This window comes from Lethenteron reissneri, chromosome 17 (assembly GCF_015708825.2).
Source record: "Lethenteron reissneri isolate LAM-NWPU_2019-01 chromosome 17, ASM1570882v1, whole genome shotgun sequence".
In the NCBI taxonomy this organism is placed as follows: Eukaryota; Metazoa; Chordata; class Hyperoartia; order Petromyzontiformes; family Petromyzontidae; genus Lethenteron; species Lethenteron reissneri.
This window is the reverse complement of record NC_083795.1, coordinates 12189024-12206612: the sequence shown is the minus strand read 5'-3', so window position 1 is coordinate 12206612 and position 17589 is coordinate 12189024. Positions and strand designations below refer to the sequence as shown.

General features: G+C 48.9%; 1 protein-coding gene across 1 annotated transcript in view; it reads left to right on the top strand.

The window, feature by feature from the left end:
* The first annotated feature begins 2005 nt into the window (after positions 1 to 2005).
* LOC133343498 (rho-related BTB domain-containing protein 1-like) overlaps positions 2006 to 17589 on the top strand; it is a 47281-nt gene continuing 31697 nt past the window's right edge. The window contains 3 exon segments of the mRNA XM_061553157.1: positions 2006 to 2464; positions 9236 to 9427; positions 11612 to 11715. Coding sequence (XP_061409141.1) covers positions 9236 to 9427; positions 11612 to 11715 — 296 coding nt within the window. The 5' untranslated portion in view covers positions 2006 to 2464.

The following is a 17589-nucleotide window of genomic DNA, read 5'->3' as shown; positions in this document are numbered from 1 at the left end:
TTTTTTTCAGAAGGGACCTGGTTATAAATGATACCTCAACGAAGTAGCCTATCATCTGGAAATGTAAAGCAGCCAAATACTCTAAACGTTTGTTGACTCTAAATATGGAGGGAAAAACTTGAGGACCCGGAGAAAAATACACACGACCGCGGGGCGAGAGACATGCAAACTCCAAACATACAGCCGTGAGGGTTGTGGATCGAACCTACGACCTCCTGTATACCAGGCGAGGCAGTTAACATCTCGCTACCACGAAAGCGCAACGCGTCTTTTAATATATCCACACTATAACGGAATACACGGTGATACAAACCCGTAAATACTCAATGTGTGCCCACGTTCGTCGTTAATCGTGAAGGTGTTGAGTTAGCTGTGCCTAGTTACACAACCGCCAATACAGTCCCGAAATGTCGTTTATACTCCAAGTCTTTATTTATAACCGCGTGAGAGCTAATTAAGACTGTAACGACTCCTTCAAAAGAAACAGCCCTTTGTTAAAATATGGTGCAGTGGAGTATTAAGCAGCACAGACGCACGAGAGAACGTGTGTTCATGCTAAAGGCACACAATTGACATTTGCGGATTTCATTCGTGCTCGAGGCAATGATGCTGGGATGTAACACAATCAATCGTTAAACTTAATAAATAACTCTGCTCTACAGCAGAGAAGCGTATGGAAATAGGCCGCTGACGTTTCAGGCAATCACCCTTCTTTAGAGAAGACGTAAAGATTAACATAGAATTTAAAGCTTTCGTGACTGCAGGGATTCATCTTTTTGGTTTTTTCGGTAAAGTCACGTAGACGCTGTCTTTCCGACAGACCTGTTCTTCACCTGAGGACGGCTGCTTGCGTTGTGGCCGAAACGTCGTGAGAATTATTTTATTATGTTTTATTTTTATTATTTTATTATTTACCTTCTACGTGACTTTACCGAAAGAACCAAGAAGATTAACATAAAAGTCTAGATGTTTCACTCCGCACTGTTGCTGCCGTGATGCGCATCGCGAATGAAGAATTCAGCGGCGAAATCGACTTCTATTTTCTCCCGTGTGAAAATGTGTAATAATAAATGGCGTGCAGTTGCAATTTAGAAGCCCCACACACCCGGGGGAGTTCCGTGCAGTCTTCTGAGCCCGCGGGGGCGACACGGAGAGAGACAATGGGACACGCGAGGCAGATAGACATCCTCCTCACACTCCCCCACACAACGAAGAGTAGCTCTCGAGCACCAGGCTCGGGGTCTGACATGATGATCTACAACATCTCTCTCTCTGCTCCGAGTAAGGAAGGGCCACAGCTTGAAACGACGACCCTAATCACATACTGTATAAGCTTCTGCTTACAAAGCAGTGCTAATGACAGACGCGGAGAGTTACGTTCGATCCGCGCTCACACAACCACTGCATGTTATTTTTTTTGTAACTACATTATTGTTTTTTTTTACTAAAAATAATTCATACTACAGGCATATTTTTTAAATATATATACTAGATTCAAATCACTCGCTGATGTTATACTCATTAGTTCTTTCGGTAAAGTCACGTAATTAAAATAATTTTATAAATTTTAATTTCATTTTTTACCTACGTGACTTTACCGAAAGAACTAAGAGTATGAATCCTTGCAGTCACGAAAGCTTCAAATCTAGAATTGATGTTATACTGTTGCTGCCGTTGCTGCTACCGCTGCAGCTGAGATGAACCCCATACGGGCGTGCGACCCACGTGCTCGAGACGGCCGGGACGCGTCCGTATTTTTTTATGAATGAAACGCGGCGCGCGGCGCTCATTTGCATACGCGGTGACGTAGCGCAGCGCCCCCTCCCCTTCGTTTCTGCAAACTGGCCAATGGGCGCGCTCCTCTCGGGTCGTGACGCAAAGGACGTCGCGATCGCTCCGCCTTCGCGCGTACGCCCGCGTGCGTCGTGACGTCACTTCCGGTCGCGTATGTCCACGTATATAAGGGGGCGCGCGCCCCGCACAGCTGCGTGTAGTCGCAGGCCGCGAGAACAAAAAGCGCTTTGCGTTTAAAAGCGCGATCGTGATCAACAATTTACAATTAAAATCTTAGCCGACGTGATTTTCACCTCGTCGGCGACGACCTCAGATTAAAGCTTGTTTTTTTTCCTCGCCCTCGAATTGTTGTGTGTATTTTTGTGACTTTTATTTATATCGTAGTTATTTTTTTAGTCGCGTGTTTTTTTTTTACACTTCTTGCTGCTGCGGTATAGCCCCATTTGGCTCCATTGTGAAGTGCTGCTGGTGGTGTTGGGAGCGATGACGGTGCGCGGTGTTGTGTGAGGCCGGGCGGTTGCTGGCCGCGCCCCTCATCATCATCATCAGCATCTTCATCATCCTCTTCATTATTTAGCATCGTCGTCGTCCGTAGACTCCATTGGCTCCCAGTGCCTCTGTCGCTTCGTGCCGCCCATTGCTGTGCCTGGAGACACGAGGACTGACTGCGGTAAGCGGAGCGTGCCTTTGCATTGTGCGTGTCGGTGCGCGTGTCTGCGCATGCATGTATCCGTGTGTCAGTGTGTGTGTGTGCGTGTGTCAGTGTTTGCATGTGTGTGTCAGTGTTTGCATGTGTGTGTGTTAGTGTTTGCATGTGTGTCAGTGTGTGCGTGTGTCAGTCGGTATGTACGTGTGTCAGTGTTTGTATGTGTGTCAGTCCGTGTGTGTGTGCGTGTGTCAGTCAGTGTGTACGTGTGGCAGTGTGTGTGCATGTGTGACCGTGTGTGTGCGTCTGTGTCAATGTGCCTCTGTGTCAGCGTGCGTGTGTGTCAGTGTGACCGTGCGTGTGTCAGTGTGACCGTGTGTCTCAGTGTGTGTGTGTCAGTGTACGTGCGTGTGTGTGCGTGTGTGTCAGTGTGACCGTGTGTGTGAGTGTGTGTGTCAGTGTGCGTGTGTGTCAGTGTGCGTGTGTGTCAGTGTGTCAGTGTGCGTGTGTGTCAGTGTGCGTGTGTGTCAGTGTGCGTGTGTGTCAGTGTGACCGTGCGTGTGTGTCAGTGTGACCGTGTGTATCTCAGTGTGTGTGTGTGTGTCAGTGTACGTGCGTGTGTGCCAGTGTGTGTCAGTGTGTGTGCGTGTGTGTCAGTGTGACCGTGTGTGTAAGTGTGTGTGTCAGTGTGACCGTGCGTGTGTCAGCGTGATCGTGCGTGTGTCAGTGGGTGTGCGTGTGTGTCAGTGTGCGTGTGTGTGTCAGTGTGTGTCAGTGTGTGTGTGTCAGTGTGTGTGTGTCAGTGTGTGTGTGTCAGTGTGACCGTGCGTGTGTCAGTGTGACCGTGCGTGTGTGTGTCAGTGTGTGTGCGTCAGTGTGTGTCAGTGTGTGCGTGTCAGTGTGTGCGTGCGTGTGTCAGTGTGACCGTGCGTGTGTCAGTGTGTGACCGTGTGTGTCAGTGTGCGTGTGTGTCAGTGTGCGTGTGTGTCAGTGTGCGTGTGTGTCAGTGGGGAGCGGTGGTGGAGTGGTTAGCGCACTGCGCTTTGAACCCAGCGACCCGAGGTTGATTCCCGCTCACGGCCAAGACCAGTGACGATTATCTGAACCGGTTTTGGCCCCCCCCCCCGGGTCGACTCAGCCTCAAATAAGTACCTGGTGCGATGTAAAAAAAAATCGCTACTGGGAAGACAAAGGCGGCCGGGCGTGGTGCTGGCCACCCATCTACTCGTGTTACCGTGCCGGCCTTAATAGGTGCTCGCTAACAGCATTTGCCCTACAGTCTTGTTAAAGGCTACATGGGAGATATTTGTGTGTGTTTGTGTCAGTGTGTGTGTATCTGTTTGTGTCTTCTATGCATGAATCTTTCTGCGTGTCGGTTGTATGGGCGAGTGTGCGTTCGTGGCTTTGTAGGGTACACAGCGAATCTTTGTGTGTGTGTCAGTACATGTGAGTGTCACTTGGTTATGTGTGTCTGTAGGTACGTTTATCAGTGTCGGTATGTGCGAGTGGGTGCAGGTGTTAGTGTATATGTCGGTATGTGTGTGTCTTTGTCAGTGCGCGCATGTCTCTTTTGTGTCATTGAATGTGTGTGCCAGTGTCGGCTTGTGTGTGTCCGTGTTTTTGTGTCGATGTGTGTCTCTGCATGTCAGTGTGTCGTTGTGTTTGTGTGTTCTGTGTCTGGGTATCCATTGTGTGTCAATGGGTGTTTGTTTCTCCAGCAGTCTATGTGGGGCTATACGGTGGATTATTGCCTTTGTGGGTCTATTCAGGTGGGGAGCGGTGGTGTAGCGGTGTGCTCACGGCCAACACCGGTGACGATTATCTGAACCGGTCTTATGCCTTCCCTAGGACGACTCCGCCTCAAACGAGTACCTGGAGTGGCTATATGAGCTTGGTGATAATGGGTTGGGTGACTGGATCATTGGTTGAGTGGTTGGGCTATGAGCTGGACTGGCTGACTGGCTATAGATAACGGACTGAGTGTTTAGATGACAACTGCGACTTATGTATGGGCTGGATGGCTGAGCAAATTTCCGGGTTACAGGTTGTGTGTCTGGTGACCGGCTGCATGACGAGATGCATTTAATGGGCTGCATGATGTGCTTGTAGGTGGACTGCGCGCGAGTGGGTTATGGGACTGATTGTGTCTGCCAACAAGCACATTGGCAGGGTGGATAACGGGGTGAATGGATGAATAATGGACCGCGTGACTGGTTGATGGACCTCGATGCGGCGTGATGGGCTCGGTGGCAGGGTGGTTTGGCTTGGTTGATGGGGCGGGCTCGCTCTCGGGTGTTATGGATGGGGGGTATTGGACTGGATGGATGGATAAGGGTGGATTCACCAGCGTGGCGGTCCATCTGGGTGGCTGGTTGAACGGTTGAGAAGGGTGGCTGCTACTGGATTAGCTGCTGAAATGGGTGAACTGAATAGCAGTATATGACTTGTCCGATTTGATTTTGCTCGTGAACTAGGTGGCCTGCATATGGGGTTGAATGGTTGCATAAAATGGTGGGTTGATGGACTAAGTGATTGCCAGATCAGCTGAGTGGCTGGACAGTGGGCTGGGTGACTGGTTAATGGGCTATCTGGATGGGTGACTGATGGTTTGAGTGGTCGGCTGATGGCCTGATCACCAACAAATTGGTTGAGTGGCTGTGTCAAGTGCCTTTGCTGTTAATTGATATAATGGCTGAATAGTGTGGGTTGGTTGTTGGCATGTGTAGCTCTGTTATAGCTTGAGTAGAAGCATAGGGTGGCTGGTTCGAGGTCGTGATACAATTCAAGAAACACGTGTGTTTTGTCTCAGTTTTGCCATGTCATTTGTGTTGTTCCACGTGTTTATTTTATCTTGTTTGTACAGTTTTGTTCACTCTGAGCCCACATGTAACAGCATACATGCTTTCACAGTAAATACATGTTGTGAGCATAACAATATTTAGTCAAATCTGTATCGGCCTATCGTTACAGGCCTACTGGCGAGGGTGGGTGCCTTCACTCAATTGCCTGTTAATTGAGTGGATGGCTGATGGGTTGGGTTGCTGTCATTGGGTTGGGTGGCTGGTGTGGGGTGCGTGGTTTTGATGAACTGGGGTTGTAGACTCTTGGGCTGGGTATGATTTGCAGGTGAGCTAAGTGGCCCGTTGATGAGCGAGTTGGTTTGAAGGTGAGCCAGGTTGCTGGGTTGCGTGGTTGGCAGGTGAAGTGGGTGGTTGGTTGACGAGTCGGATGGTTGGCAGGTAAGTTGAGTGGCTGGTTGACAGATGACCTGAGTGGCTGGTCAATGAGGAGAGGTTGGCAGGTGATCTGAGGGGGTTGACAGTGGTGTATGCGGTTACATCGAGCTGAATGGCTGGTCTTGTTGCTCACGTTTATTTCTTGTGTGTGTGTGTGTGTTTTGTAAAGCCGCGTGCTTGGTTACATGGTATTCAGTATTTACCTGTGGGAGCATTTCACACCAAGCCCTGGGTACGTGCCCCAGATGCGTGGAAAGGAAAGAGTTTGCTTTTTTTTTTCCACAATTAATAAACTGTCTTGTAGCCAGAGCATATAAATATATCACCAACTTCCGGTGAATGTCATACATATCGAGAATTGTATTCGCTGGCCCAGTGCCACCTGCTTAATGATAGAGCTGTCAAATAAGCGATGGGTTTTTTTTTATTAAATTCATAATACATTAATTACAGTCTTACTGTAATTAGTGCAGGGCCTTTCCAACCTTAGGTGTGGCACGTGACATATATGCGACAGCAGTGGGAATCATTGCTTATACACATTGCAAGAGTGTTGTAATGCCACTGTTTGCATTTACAGCTCAATATCGGCGGCACCAGAAATAGGGCACGTGGGGCTCTTTGTTTTCATTCCTTTGCTTCCTTTCAAAACATAGGGGTGTCTGAAGTGACGGCGATGCAAAAACATTGCACACCGACTTGTGTTTTCATAAGTAAAAGGCGTGCGTGCCGTCAATTCTGTTGACATAAAGGCACTTTCACTATTGTAATAATCTGCCACAAGGAATGCTGCTCCATCCATAAAGCAATAAAAAATATGACTTATTTGGTGATGTTGCATTGGCAGTGGTGCACGAGCAAAAAAAAAATTATAATTGAAACGCATCCGTCAATAACACTGCCTGAAGAGGAAAAATATACAAGAGGCAAAGTTTTGGGTAGTTATCCCCCTTCTTCATGGTGCAATGTAGAAGGGCCAGTACCTGAAACGTCGGTGTTATGAAGAAGGGCCATTGCTGAAACATTGTTATTCTGTTTTTTTTCTTTTAAGGCGGCGTCATTGATGATTTTTTTTATATCTTATGGATTTGTTTAATAGATAAGCACTGAAATAGTAATTGCTTGTAGGCTTTGGTTATTCAGAATTCTCGCCCGAATAAATGTGGTTTTGGATAGTCTACGGCCTAAATTCGATTGCATCAAAAACAGTACAGTCCAGTGAACATTTGTCGGAGAGCTGGAATGGAGAGCTATCTTGCAATGTTCGGTCATATTACGTCCTGAAGAAAATGAACTGATGCTGACCGAGCAGTCGTTCTAATGGAGATACCCCGTATAAAGAGTTTATTATAAATAATTTGTGCAACATGCAAGAAAAATGGAAGAACCTATCCAAATGGGCAGTTTTCATTATTAATTGCGAAGCCCATCTTTAAATGTGGTGCATATCCGGATTTGGCAGCCATCCACATTTTGTTGATAGTTGCTGCGCTACAATAAATGGAAATAGAAATGTTCATTAAATATACATATATTACAATATAACTTGTGGGAGTAGGTTGGGGGGGGGGGGTTGTAGAAATATACATTATTGTTTTAATATTGGCAAAATGACTTGCCCTGTATTTTCTACCCAGTGCGAAAACCAAATTTTTTTTTTAGCCATACGAACAAAATTAATAAAACATGGGAGATGGTCCATTCCATTGCTACACTGCCACGTCTCCCGGGAATATATCCTCTTCAGAAGTGCGTTCGTATCGCCTTCCCGGAGCAGCCAATTTGCATGCCGGGGAGCGCCAAGACGGGGCCCAACTTGGCAGACAGCAGGTGGATTGTTGTTGCCGCGCGGTCCGAGAGAGCCGTCCTGAGATCACAGATTGTGCGGGGGCTTTGCCACGAGCGGCCTGTTTATCAACTAGACGAAAAGCCATGGGTTTCGTGAAAAATCTTTCATTTTTACCAAAATATTAGTAGTGCCATGATTGTGAGTACATTGATATGAACTATAAAACGTACAGCCCTTTTTAAATCCTCTATATTAAGTTCGCTTGCTTGCTTGCGCGCTTACGACCGTGCAAATCTTTCGGTCGTTTTTTAATCCACTTCCCGTGATCCAATCGAGCTGACATTTTGCACACATACTCGTTGTGCGTGACAATGTATTTTCGTGAATTTTTTTTCCCAAAATTTGACACTTATTAGGAATTTTTTTTTTATATTTAATTACCAATTGCTTAATGGTGGCAGGCAATCATCTGACCCATAGGTGGCAGCCATCTCAAGCCAGAGGATGAGAGGACTCTAGCCGCCACGCATATAAAGGATTTATAGTGAAAACTTTGTTTTTACGGGTACATTTTTTTGTTAATCCACTACTGGATGAATGTCCTTCCTCCCATGCATTGTTGTTGGTCGCTGGGGTTTGACCATACTTCATGCCGGCCAACCAGGAGCAGTTCAGATGTCGCTCGCCAATGGTGTTCGTAAATAATAATAACAGTGCGGCCATTTGTAAATTCACTGCTGGATGAAGACATCCGCACGCAATGTCTGGACTGGACATTGGGGTCGTTTGGCCATACTTCACCATTTTGGTCATTGCGGGTTGGTGGACAGCGTTGGGGGCCCAGGAGCGGTTCACATATCAGCATCAATAATCGATGACATGTAAATCAGAATGTCGTGTTTTTTTCCGCGTCGTAACCCTATTCGAATAGGTTGATGATCTTTGTTGTAGTAATCTCGTGAAAATGTTGTATGTTTGCATGTAAATATTAAGGAGAACGTGTGCTGGTGTGTTTTTTGCGTGTTTACGTTCCCGTGAAACGTGCTGTGCATCCCTGCCCCTTTCACCGTGGAGGTAGTGAGATTTACACATTCTCCCCAGCCTCTCTTTGCTCCAGTGGTGAAATGGGTCTCACACTTTCTCGTCACGGTGAATGCTGGCAAGCAGAGGGAAAGATGGTGGGGCAGGGAGTGGAATCGTGGGGGCTTTATCCACCAGTAGATAGAACATGGCGATGTGGTGGTGATGATGACAAAAAATATTTATTTACATGTCTCACGAGGTTCCATATTTTTTTTAATTGAACCCCCTGTTTCCCATGTCGGTCATTTGGGTGAAATAATCCTTCATGATTGACACGGCATGGGGGGGGGGGAGACCTTCATCCAGCAGTAGAGAGAAAATAAATGATGATTATTTGATGTTATGATGATTATTTGATGTTTATGCTATTGTGTTCATTTCCACGGTTGTGCTATACCGCTCTCCGATGTGTTTGCGGGTTGTAGCGCGTTTTTCAGCATGATGTTCAACGTTTCACACCGGCTGTTGGGTACTTCTTCAGGAGCTAAATTCTGTTGATAACGATGATGAATTCGGCTCCTGAAGATGCCCACCAGCACGTGGAGCAAAAACGTCGGACGCCACGCCGAACAGCATCTGGTACGACCCGAGAGCCCATTGGACAAAGCGCAGGAGCTAAAGCGCTTGCTTTGTGCTTGCTAATGGCCGGCGCTTCTGTCTCCTCTGTGTCCACCCCGGTGGCTGCAGATGGACATCGACATGGACTACGAGCGTCCCAACGTGGAGACGATAAAGTGCGTCGTCGTTGGGGACAATGCTGTCGGGAAGACGCGCCTCATCTGTGCGCGGGCCTGCAACGCGACGCTCACGCAGTACCAGCTGCTGGCCACCCATGTGCCCACCGTCTGGGCCATCGATCAATACCGCGTGTGCCAGGAGGTGAGTGGCGCCAGCCGGCGATGTTTCACCGATGTGCCATGCGACACACCTTGCCGTTGCTGAATTGGGCAGGCCTGGCAGAGAGATTCGGGGGAGGTGGTGGGATGGGGTAGAGTATGGGGGGGGGGAAGGGGGGGGGATGAGGGGTGCAGTGTGTGCGGTGTCGGTGTCTCGTCTTAATAAAGGTGGTCAGCAGAGGTGACCGGGTGGCTCGGAAGTCGGAGTGTTCAGCGGGCTCCGTATTGGATGTTGAGGTTGTTTTTGCCATATTTCACCACGCCAGTCATTGCAGGTAGGCGAATTGGCTAGCGGGTGCCATGGTCGGTTCAGATATCGCTCGCCACTGGCGTTCGCCATGGCTGGGAATTGAACTCAGGCCACCGGGTTTCGAGCTCAATGCGCAAAGCACGGCACTGCTGCTCCTCTCCAGTACTCCTGTGCTCGTTATAAAACACCGCTTGTTCTTGAAGAACTTGCTGTGTTTTAGCTTCTCATAAGTGACTCTTGATAAATTATAAATGTTAATGCTCAGATTTGCTGAGGGGTTCATTTTGAACCTGTTTGGTGAGTGGGATGTGGAGTAACATGCACCGGCCATGCGCGCTTTGGTGTCTTGAAAAAAATCTGAATAAATAAAATTCAAAGTGTGCCACAATGTGAATTGATGCGCGCTTTCTCACCCAGGTTTCTCACGCATTACGCGATGCACTGAGATGCCCAGCGTCGCCTGTGAGCCCGTTTTACTGGACATCTGTAAAAAAGATCTTGATAACTCATTGGATTTTACCAGGATAAATATATATTGTCTTTTTGTTGAACTTCTTTCGCATCGTACGTAGCCAACCGTGCCAATCGGAGGTGCGGGGGAAGGACAACAAACTAAATACAAAATACAGTTTTAAAGAAATGAGTCTTGATTTAAAAGTCCAAAGCTCTCCAGTGGCTTCCTAATATCGGAAGGAAGAGCGTTCCAGATGGCCGCAGAAGCGCATCCGAAAGCGCACAATGCAGTGACCCTCTTTGTTCGACGGCTAGCCAAAAGCCACTGCGAGGATGACCAGAGTTCTGATTCTGTATCGGATCTGCTCAAAGCATACTTGCGACAACTTTAATTGCTAACGTTCATTGCGGATGGTGAATTCGCGTGCCTTGTTCCTTTGATCGGCAAAGGGATATCCTTTGGCCCCGTTTGCGACTGCAATTTTGCGTTCAAAAATACATTACTCCCAAAGTATTGGGGCCAATGTCGGTCGTTTGAGATTTAGTTGGCCGATGATAGAGGAGACCCGGCAATGTCTCGGAGAGATTGCACGCCAAAGGAGGTAATTGCACCCCGGAGCGCCCGTTGTTGGTGTTAAATCCACAATGAGTGCAAGATTAAGTAGGATTTATATGCCGTGGAGCGGTTCTGAGCGATGTGTGTGGGCAGCGCGCTAGTGGATGGGCACGGAGATGTGAAATGACACGGTACACATTGTTTAGGACAATTATGGCTCGCTGGTAATGATCGGAATTAAATTGAGACCTCTGTGTCTCGGAAGCTACCGCTGGAGACAACTGGAGCCCGCTTTACCCCCCCCCCCCCGTTTTTAACGATTGCATTTTTAAAATTGCGTCTCCTTTGACAAGCGTGCGAGAAAAATTCTTTGACAGATCGCGTCGCAGGTAAAAAATTCTAATAACGATTTTCGAGCATCCGCCCCGGGATTGACGATTAAATCAAGTTAGTGCCGCTGCGCCGTTGTATTAATCTTGGGTCCCCCCCCTGTATTTCCCGCTGCCCCCCCCCCCCACCAATTATCCCGCACCCCACCACCACCCTCATCTAGACCAGTAGAGCGTTTAAAACTGTGCCCATACTTCCGTCGTTTAAAACCCTGAGATCGGCACGTACTCCTGCGTGGCTTTTGGTTGACCCCGCCGCCTCATGAAGTTGTTGGCGTCGGCTCGTGGATGAAACGGGACACCGTGCTTGGACCCGCCAGGGTTGCCGCTTGTAATAAAAACCCAAGCACGCTTCGCTACTTGTGAAACTAGCGGTTCAGTTATGAGCTCTTATTGAAAAGCGTGGCGAGCACTCTTGGGAGGAGGGGTAGGGCGGGAGTGGGGGGTGAGGGGGAATCATCTTAAATGTGTCGGCTCTGACCTGCTCTCCCGCCGGGCCACAACTCCCGGCTCTACCAGGTGTTGGAGCGCTCCCGGGATGTGGTGGACGAGGTGAGCGTCTCTCTGCGCCTCTGGGACACGTTTGGAGACCACCACAAGGACCGGCGTTTCGCCTACAGCAGGTACGGCGATGCACGACGACGACGACGCAAGGATGACGCGATACAAGGCGCGGTGACGTTCGCGCCGTAGTGCAGTGAAACCGCAGGAGTGAACGGCCGTAGGAACCCAAGAAAGGCCACTGCATTGGCCAGGGGTGGGCGAGCACACGTGCCAACTCAAACAAGAGCCCTAACTCTCGGTCACTCGCTCACTGGCGATCGGTAGTGTCGTTGTTACTCTTCTGTCGTTATTGTTTCGTTGAACGCCACTCATTGATTCCTCCACTCATAATGAGGACTCGCTCTGACAGTCTGACTGTATTGTAATCAACCAACATACTGGCAGGTGAAAGCCCTTCTCTTTTCTATTACAACTTTGCTAGTGCGGGTTTGCTGCTGGTCTTTGGGCCTGTGCTCAGCAACAAGTGTTAAAAACGAAGTAAAAGAAGAAAAACATCGAGCCAATCGGACAATAGGACTCTCCTTTCCGCCTACCCCAATCCTTGACCCAAGCCTCACCCTTGGTAATTCTGCCAGCACCTGGTTTCATTTTCGTTGGCTCTTTACTTGCGGTGTTCACAGTGCATGTGTTGTGCCAAGCTGGGGCGCCGCGGTGGCTAGGAGATGTTAAATACCTCGCCTGGTACACAGGAGGTCATGGATTCGATCCCGACCCTGATGCCTGTATATTTGTAGTTTGCAAGTCTCTCCCCATGGTCGCCTGGATTTTTTTTCCGGTTTTCCGGTTTTTCCCTCCACATTTAGAAACATGCTTTTCGAGTATTTGGCTCCTATAAATTTCCACGTGATAAGCTGCTACTTCGTTGAGCTATCATTTGTGACCAGGCCACTTCTGAAAAAGAGCTATATGGCTCAATGGATCTTACCTGGTAAAATACAAATATATTATAGTTTTTAGTTTAGTTTAAGCTGGCTCATTTCTATGAAGTGGTCACGATTTGCCTTTAACAAAAACATCTTTACAGTCGTCGCGTTTTGGCACTGGTCCATTGGAACGTTGAAGTCGTTTCGTTCAACAAAACAAATGAGTGTGTAACCTGTAACATAGGTGCCACTACTAATTTGTTGTTGCCATGCCACTGAGCACCTCGCGATCCGAGCCTGCGATCGCGTTGTTCAATAGTTAATGTCGCACGAGCGTAACTAAAACCTTGCCTCCTGCCGGGATCCGTTTCAAGCTTCAAAGCAGGTGTGCTTTTCCACAGGAGCTCTTTGACGCCATTGAACATCAGCGTTGACCTAACACTGCCAGAAACTCGCCTTTTGTAACAACAGTTCACAGGGCCGCAGTGGAAATCGGTTCCACGTAAGCTCGCAAAACTTTAGTTGTACCCATTTATTTACCCGGTCATTAAGAGCGAAATACTTGACACCCCCCCCCCCCCCCCCCCCCAATCTTTTGACGTGGTTATCATGTAATTCACTATTGTTGGCTGCATAAGGAAATTGGAACGCCAAACATTTACGGCCACCTCGGGTGGTTCCTGCAATCTGATCCGAGCTGATTGACGATAACGGCCTCTCAATGTTTACAATCTCAAAGCGGACATTGCCGCTTTGAGGCCCCCCATCGGCGGTGACGGCTTTCGACGCTTGCAGCCGCATTTCCAGCCACGCGAGGTTAAAGGCAAGCGGGCAGCAGCACTTACCCGGGTTACCATTGGAAACGGCACATAAGCATCGTGGCAACCCGCCTCCCATCGCTATGGCGACTGCGCCGCTCGGCTAAGATGCTCCGCTTCGGTTGGGCGCCCGGATTGCAGGGAATGAAATTAATCGCAGACGTCGCGTGGACGCGTTTGTATTTCATTGAAATCGGTGTGGATCACCTGACATCACGATAAGATAAAAACTGCTCGGCGCTGGATTAGGCTGTTGTGGTGATTTGGACGTAATGCGGTGTATTTTGTGTGATAGACGCTAAAGCGTGAAAAAATAAATTCCGACCAGTAACGTTCAATTTAATTAGTGGATTAGCGGAGCAGCATTGGGTCGGGAGGCAGCGATTTGAATTTACCGTTTGCCAATTGTGTGCAAATTATGCCACCGCCGGCCGGAGAAAAAGATGCTGACCAAAAGGAAGCGTGGGTGTTCTGGTTGAGCAGCTGGGGGGGGGGGCGGTAAAGCTAACCGCACGGTGCTGTAAGGATTGTCCATTTGACTGCTTAATCATTTACCAGTATGGCTCCCATCCCATCTGCCCGAGCACATTCTGACTTACGGCATCGTGGCTTTTATCGCATTGGCACCGTGTAATGGTTTTATGACTCGATACACCACCGCCCATGTCAATGCTGGTTCTGCGTGTGCGTGTGCGCGTGCGTGTGTGCGTGTGCGTGCGTGTGTGTGCGCATGTGTAAGTGCGTGCGTGTGTGTGTGTGCGTACGCGTGTGGGGAGCGGTAGTGTAGCGGTTAGCGCGCTGCGCTATGAACCTGGCGACCCGAGTTCGATTCCCGTGACGATTATCTGAACCGGTCCTGGGCCTCCCCTAGGTCGACTCAGCCTTAAATGAGTACCTGGTGCGGTGTGTAAACATCGCCACTGGGGAGACAAAGGCGGTCGGGCGTGGTGCTGGCCACCCACCCCCTCGTGTACCGTTCCGGCCTTCATAGGTGCTCGCTAACAGCACTTGCCCCTACAGTCTGTAGGCTATACGGGGGATCTTTGTCTTTGTCTTTGTACGCGTGTGTGTGTGCGTGCGCGCGCGTGCGTGTGTGTGCGCGCGTGCGTGTGTGTGCGCGCGTGCGTGCTCTAACCAAAGGAGGTGGCGTGTTTATTTCTAGTAGTTATGGTAGCATTCCCCCCCTATATTTTGTAATTTGCTGTACAGAAAAGGGGAAGGGCGTATCCCCTCGGTAGCCAACGGTGGGCTGCTGTTGACTGTCCACGCTAGCTCACCCTAATTAAATCCCTGCACTCTTCATTGGGCGTGCCATTAATGCAGGTTTAATGCGTTTTGACCGGTGGCTGCTGCTATTACGGTAACAGTCAATGCAGATGCAGCGTCCGTCGACAAATGGGCTGCTTTTAACAATAATTACTGCCAAAACACACATTTAACATCATCCCAGCCGATCCGGCTGAAATTGAAAAATTCCGAACTGGTTTTGGCATTTCAATTTTTAGTGAGCTGTGTATGAATAAAAGCAATCTGCTCGCTCCTCGGTCTCTCTGCAGGCCGCCTCGGTCACGGGGGGGGGGGGGGGGGTTGTTTGACCATCCTTAACCGCTCTGGTCAGCGAGTCGTCCGCTCGCGTGCGTGCGCTGTCCCAGTACCTCGCGGCCGCCCTGACGACGGCCAGGCGCAACTGGTCATCCGATGCCTTAAACCAATCGTCTGCCAACCGCGACTGCCGCGGGTTTCTCCGTGGCAATTAAATGCTTTTCGTTGACGCGTCAAGAGCACGTCAAGGGGACGGCGATGAACGTCCTGCTCGGAGCGTTTTGGAGCCGACCATTATAACCGCGTGGGTAATTTATTTACGAACCGCTTGGCAGCCTCGATCTACGTCACGTGGGGGAGGGGGGCATTGAATACATTTTTTTTTCACTAAATGGAAACCATTTAAATGTATCGGTTGTGAATAACCGAGTGTTACTGGGATTGATGAATTACTCTCGTCGAATGTTGCCTGGTTGCCTTGTTTGGATTTTTATTTATACTAAGGGAGGAGGGCCTTCTGAAGATCTATACAACCGACAGATATTGGCTGGGAGAAGCCACGCGTGTTAGCGTGAGGAGTGCTATTGGTGCGTCGCTCAGTCCAGTTATTATTATTCCGCTGGTTCACCCAGGAAAGCCTCGCTGGGTCTCAAAGATTCTTTTTTTTTTGTCAGGAGGGTTCTCCCAAGTTTTCACAGCAAGGGATGACGATGTTGCTGCTGCTGTGTCATCCCAATGCAGCGATTAACAAGGATATTTTTTAATAGATTGTATGCATGGTACATTCCAATAATACACATACTGACCTGCATTACAGGTCATGCACGTCCCTAAGTACACGGAGGCGTATAGTTTGGATTTTACAGGGTTGGCTGTTATTTTATTCAAATTAATGCAGCGTGGGGGGTGGGAAAAGAGAAGTGGGGGGGGGGGGGGGGCTAACATATAGAAGGGAAAGAAGCTGCATACGTGCAGACATTTTTTGCAATGGGACGTTTGGTCCATGCAAGTAACATTGTTTTTGTTTGTTATGGGAGAAAACCGGATAGCTCGTGCAGGAAACTCATGCCGAACAATTGTGATTTTTTTTTTTTTAAACCTCCACTCAGGAAGGCGGCCGAGTCATCAACAATAGAAACCCAGGCCCCCTTTTTTTGGCAGCAAGGCACAAGCGCGTTACCGCTGTGACACCAGACCGATGATGGAACCCCCCTCCCTAACGTCACCACAGCCGCGTTACCTGGAACATAGGGCGGCAAGCTTGCGGGGGGGGGGGGGGCACGGGGCGGCGGGGAGTGGGGGGGCAATGCCCCTTCCAAACTGGACATCTTTATTTTATTTTCAGTAGTTTACAATAAAGAAAAACAAATTACATGCACCCGCGATTCCTAAAAGAAGCCAAACTCCGCCTATGGGCAGCATGCAGTTGGGTGCAGCGTGGGTTTTCAATGTGTAAACACGCCCTCGGATATCATTAGACGGCGGCTGGATTACTCATGCGGCGGTGAGGGTTTCCACCGCATCAAATTCTTTGCACGCCACCCCTGCCCTGGAAACCCACGGATATATCTGGGGCAGCCTATGGGGGCTGGAATGAGCAAAACACAATGCGAGTGGTTGTGTTTCCTGTACCATCCTTGTGCCTGGTGAATCTCAACGTGTTTTACGCTGCAGTTGGTAGGCTTTACGTGTGTGTGCGCGCGTGTGTGTGTGTGTGTGTGCGCGTCGCGTGCACGTTGTTATCCGGTAGTGCAGTGGTTTGCGCGCTGCGCTACGAATCCGGCGACCCGAGTTCGATTCCCGCTTACGGCCAACACCAGTGACGATTATTTGAACCGGTCCTGGCCCGCCCATAGGTTGACTCGGCCTCAAATGAGTACCTGGTGCTGTCTAATATCATAGCCACTCGAGAGACAAAGGCGGCCGGGCGTGGTGTTGGCCACCCACCCCCTCGTGTACCGTGCCGGCCTTCATAGGTGCTCGCTAACAGCACTTGCCCCACAACAGTCTGTTACAGGCTAGGTCTTTGTTTTGTGCACGTTGTTACCCGTTGCCCTGTAGACGGGGAGGGCTGCCACCGTGCTGCTCACAATAACGTGGATGATTTTAATTCAATGACCCTTTAAGTACGGGAGTGGAATGCTTTGTGCCATCAAGCTCCGAGCCTGTGGTTCGGGCGAATGGCGGCGCATAATTGTACAGGAAGTGTGCCTCTGGGCACGAGTCGTTATTGTGTGGGGCAGGTCTCTTTGTCTCGAGCACAAAGACGTAGAGAGTCGTGTGAGTGTGAGCCAAGGTCTTTTGACGTGTCATGGAATATCACGTCCCCTTCTACATTCTACTAGTGTTTGTGTAATTTCTTCCTCGATTATTTTAATGCAGTACATGTCATTGAAAAGCCTACATTAGTTTCGTGCTTTTTGTTGTTGGTTCTGGCACTGTCATTGTTATCGTTGTTTTTTGCTGCCTTGCCCAAGCTTGCATTTAGTGTTGAAAAATCGGCAGGAATTAATATATAAAGTACTTTTACAATTTGTACTTGTATACCTTATTTCTTTTTAGTGACTTTATTACCTTTAACACGTAGGCTTTCGCGACCAGTATTATTCATAATAAAGTTTTTTGGGTTAGATCGCGTTATTTATAAATGTGTCGCAACAGGGTTATGGAGGATTCGTCCTGTTTCATTCTTAAATAGAGCGATAAAAAT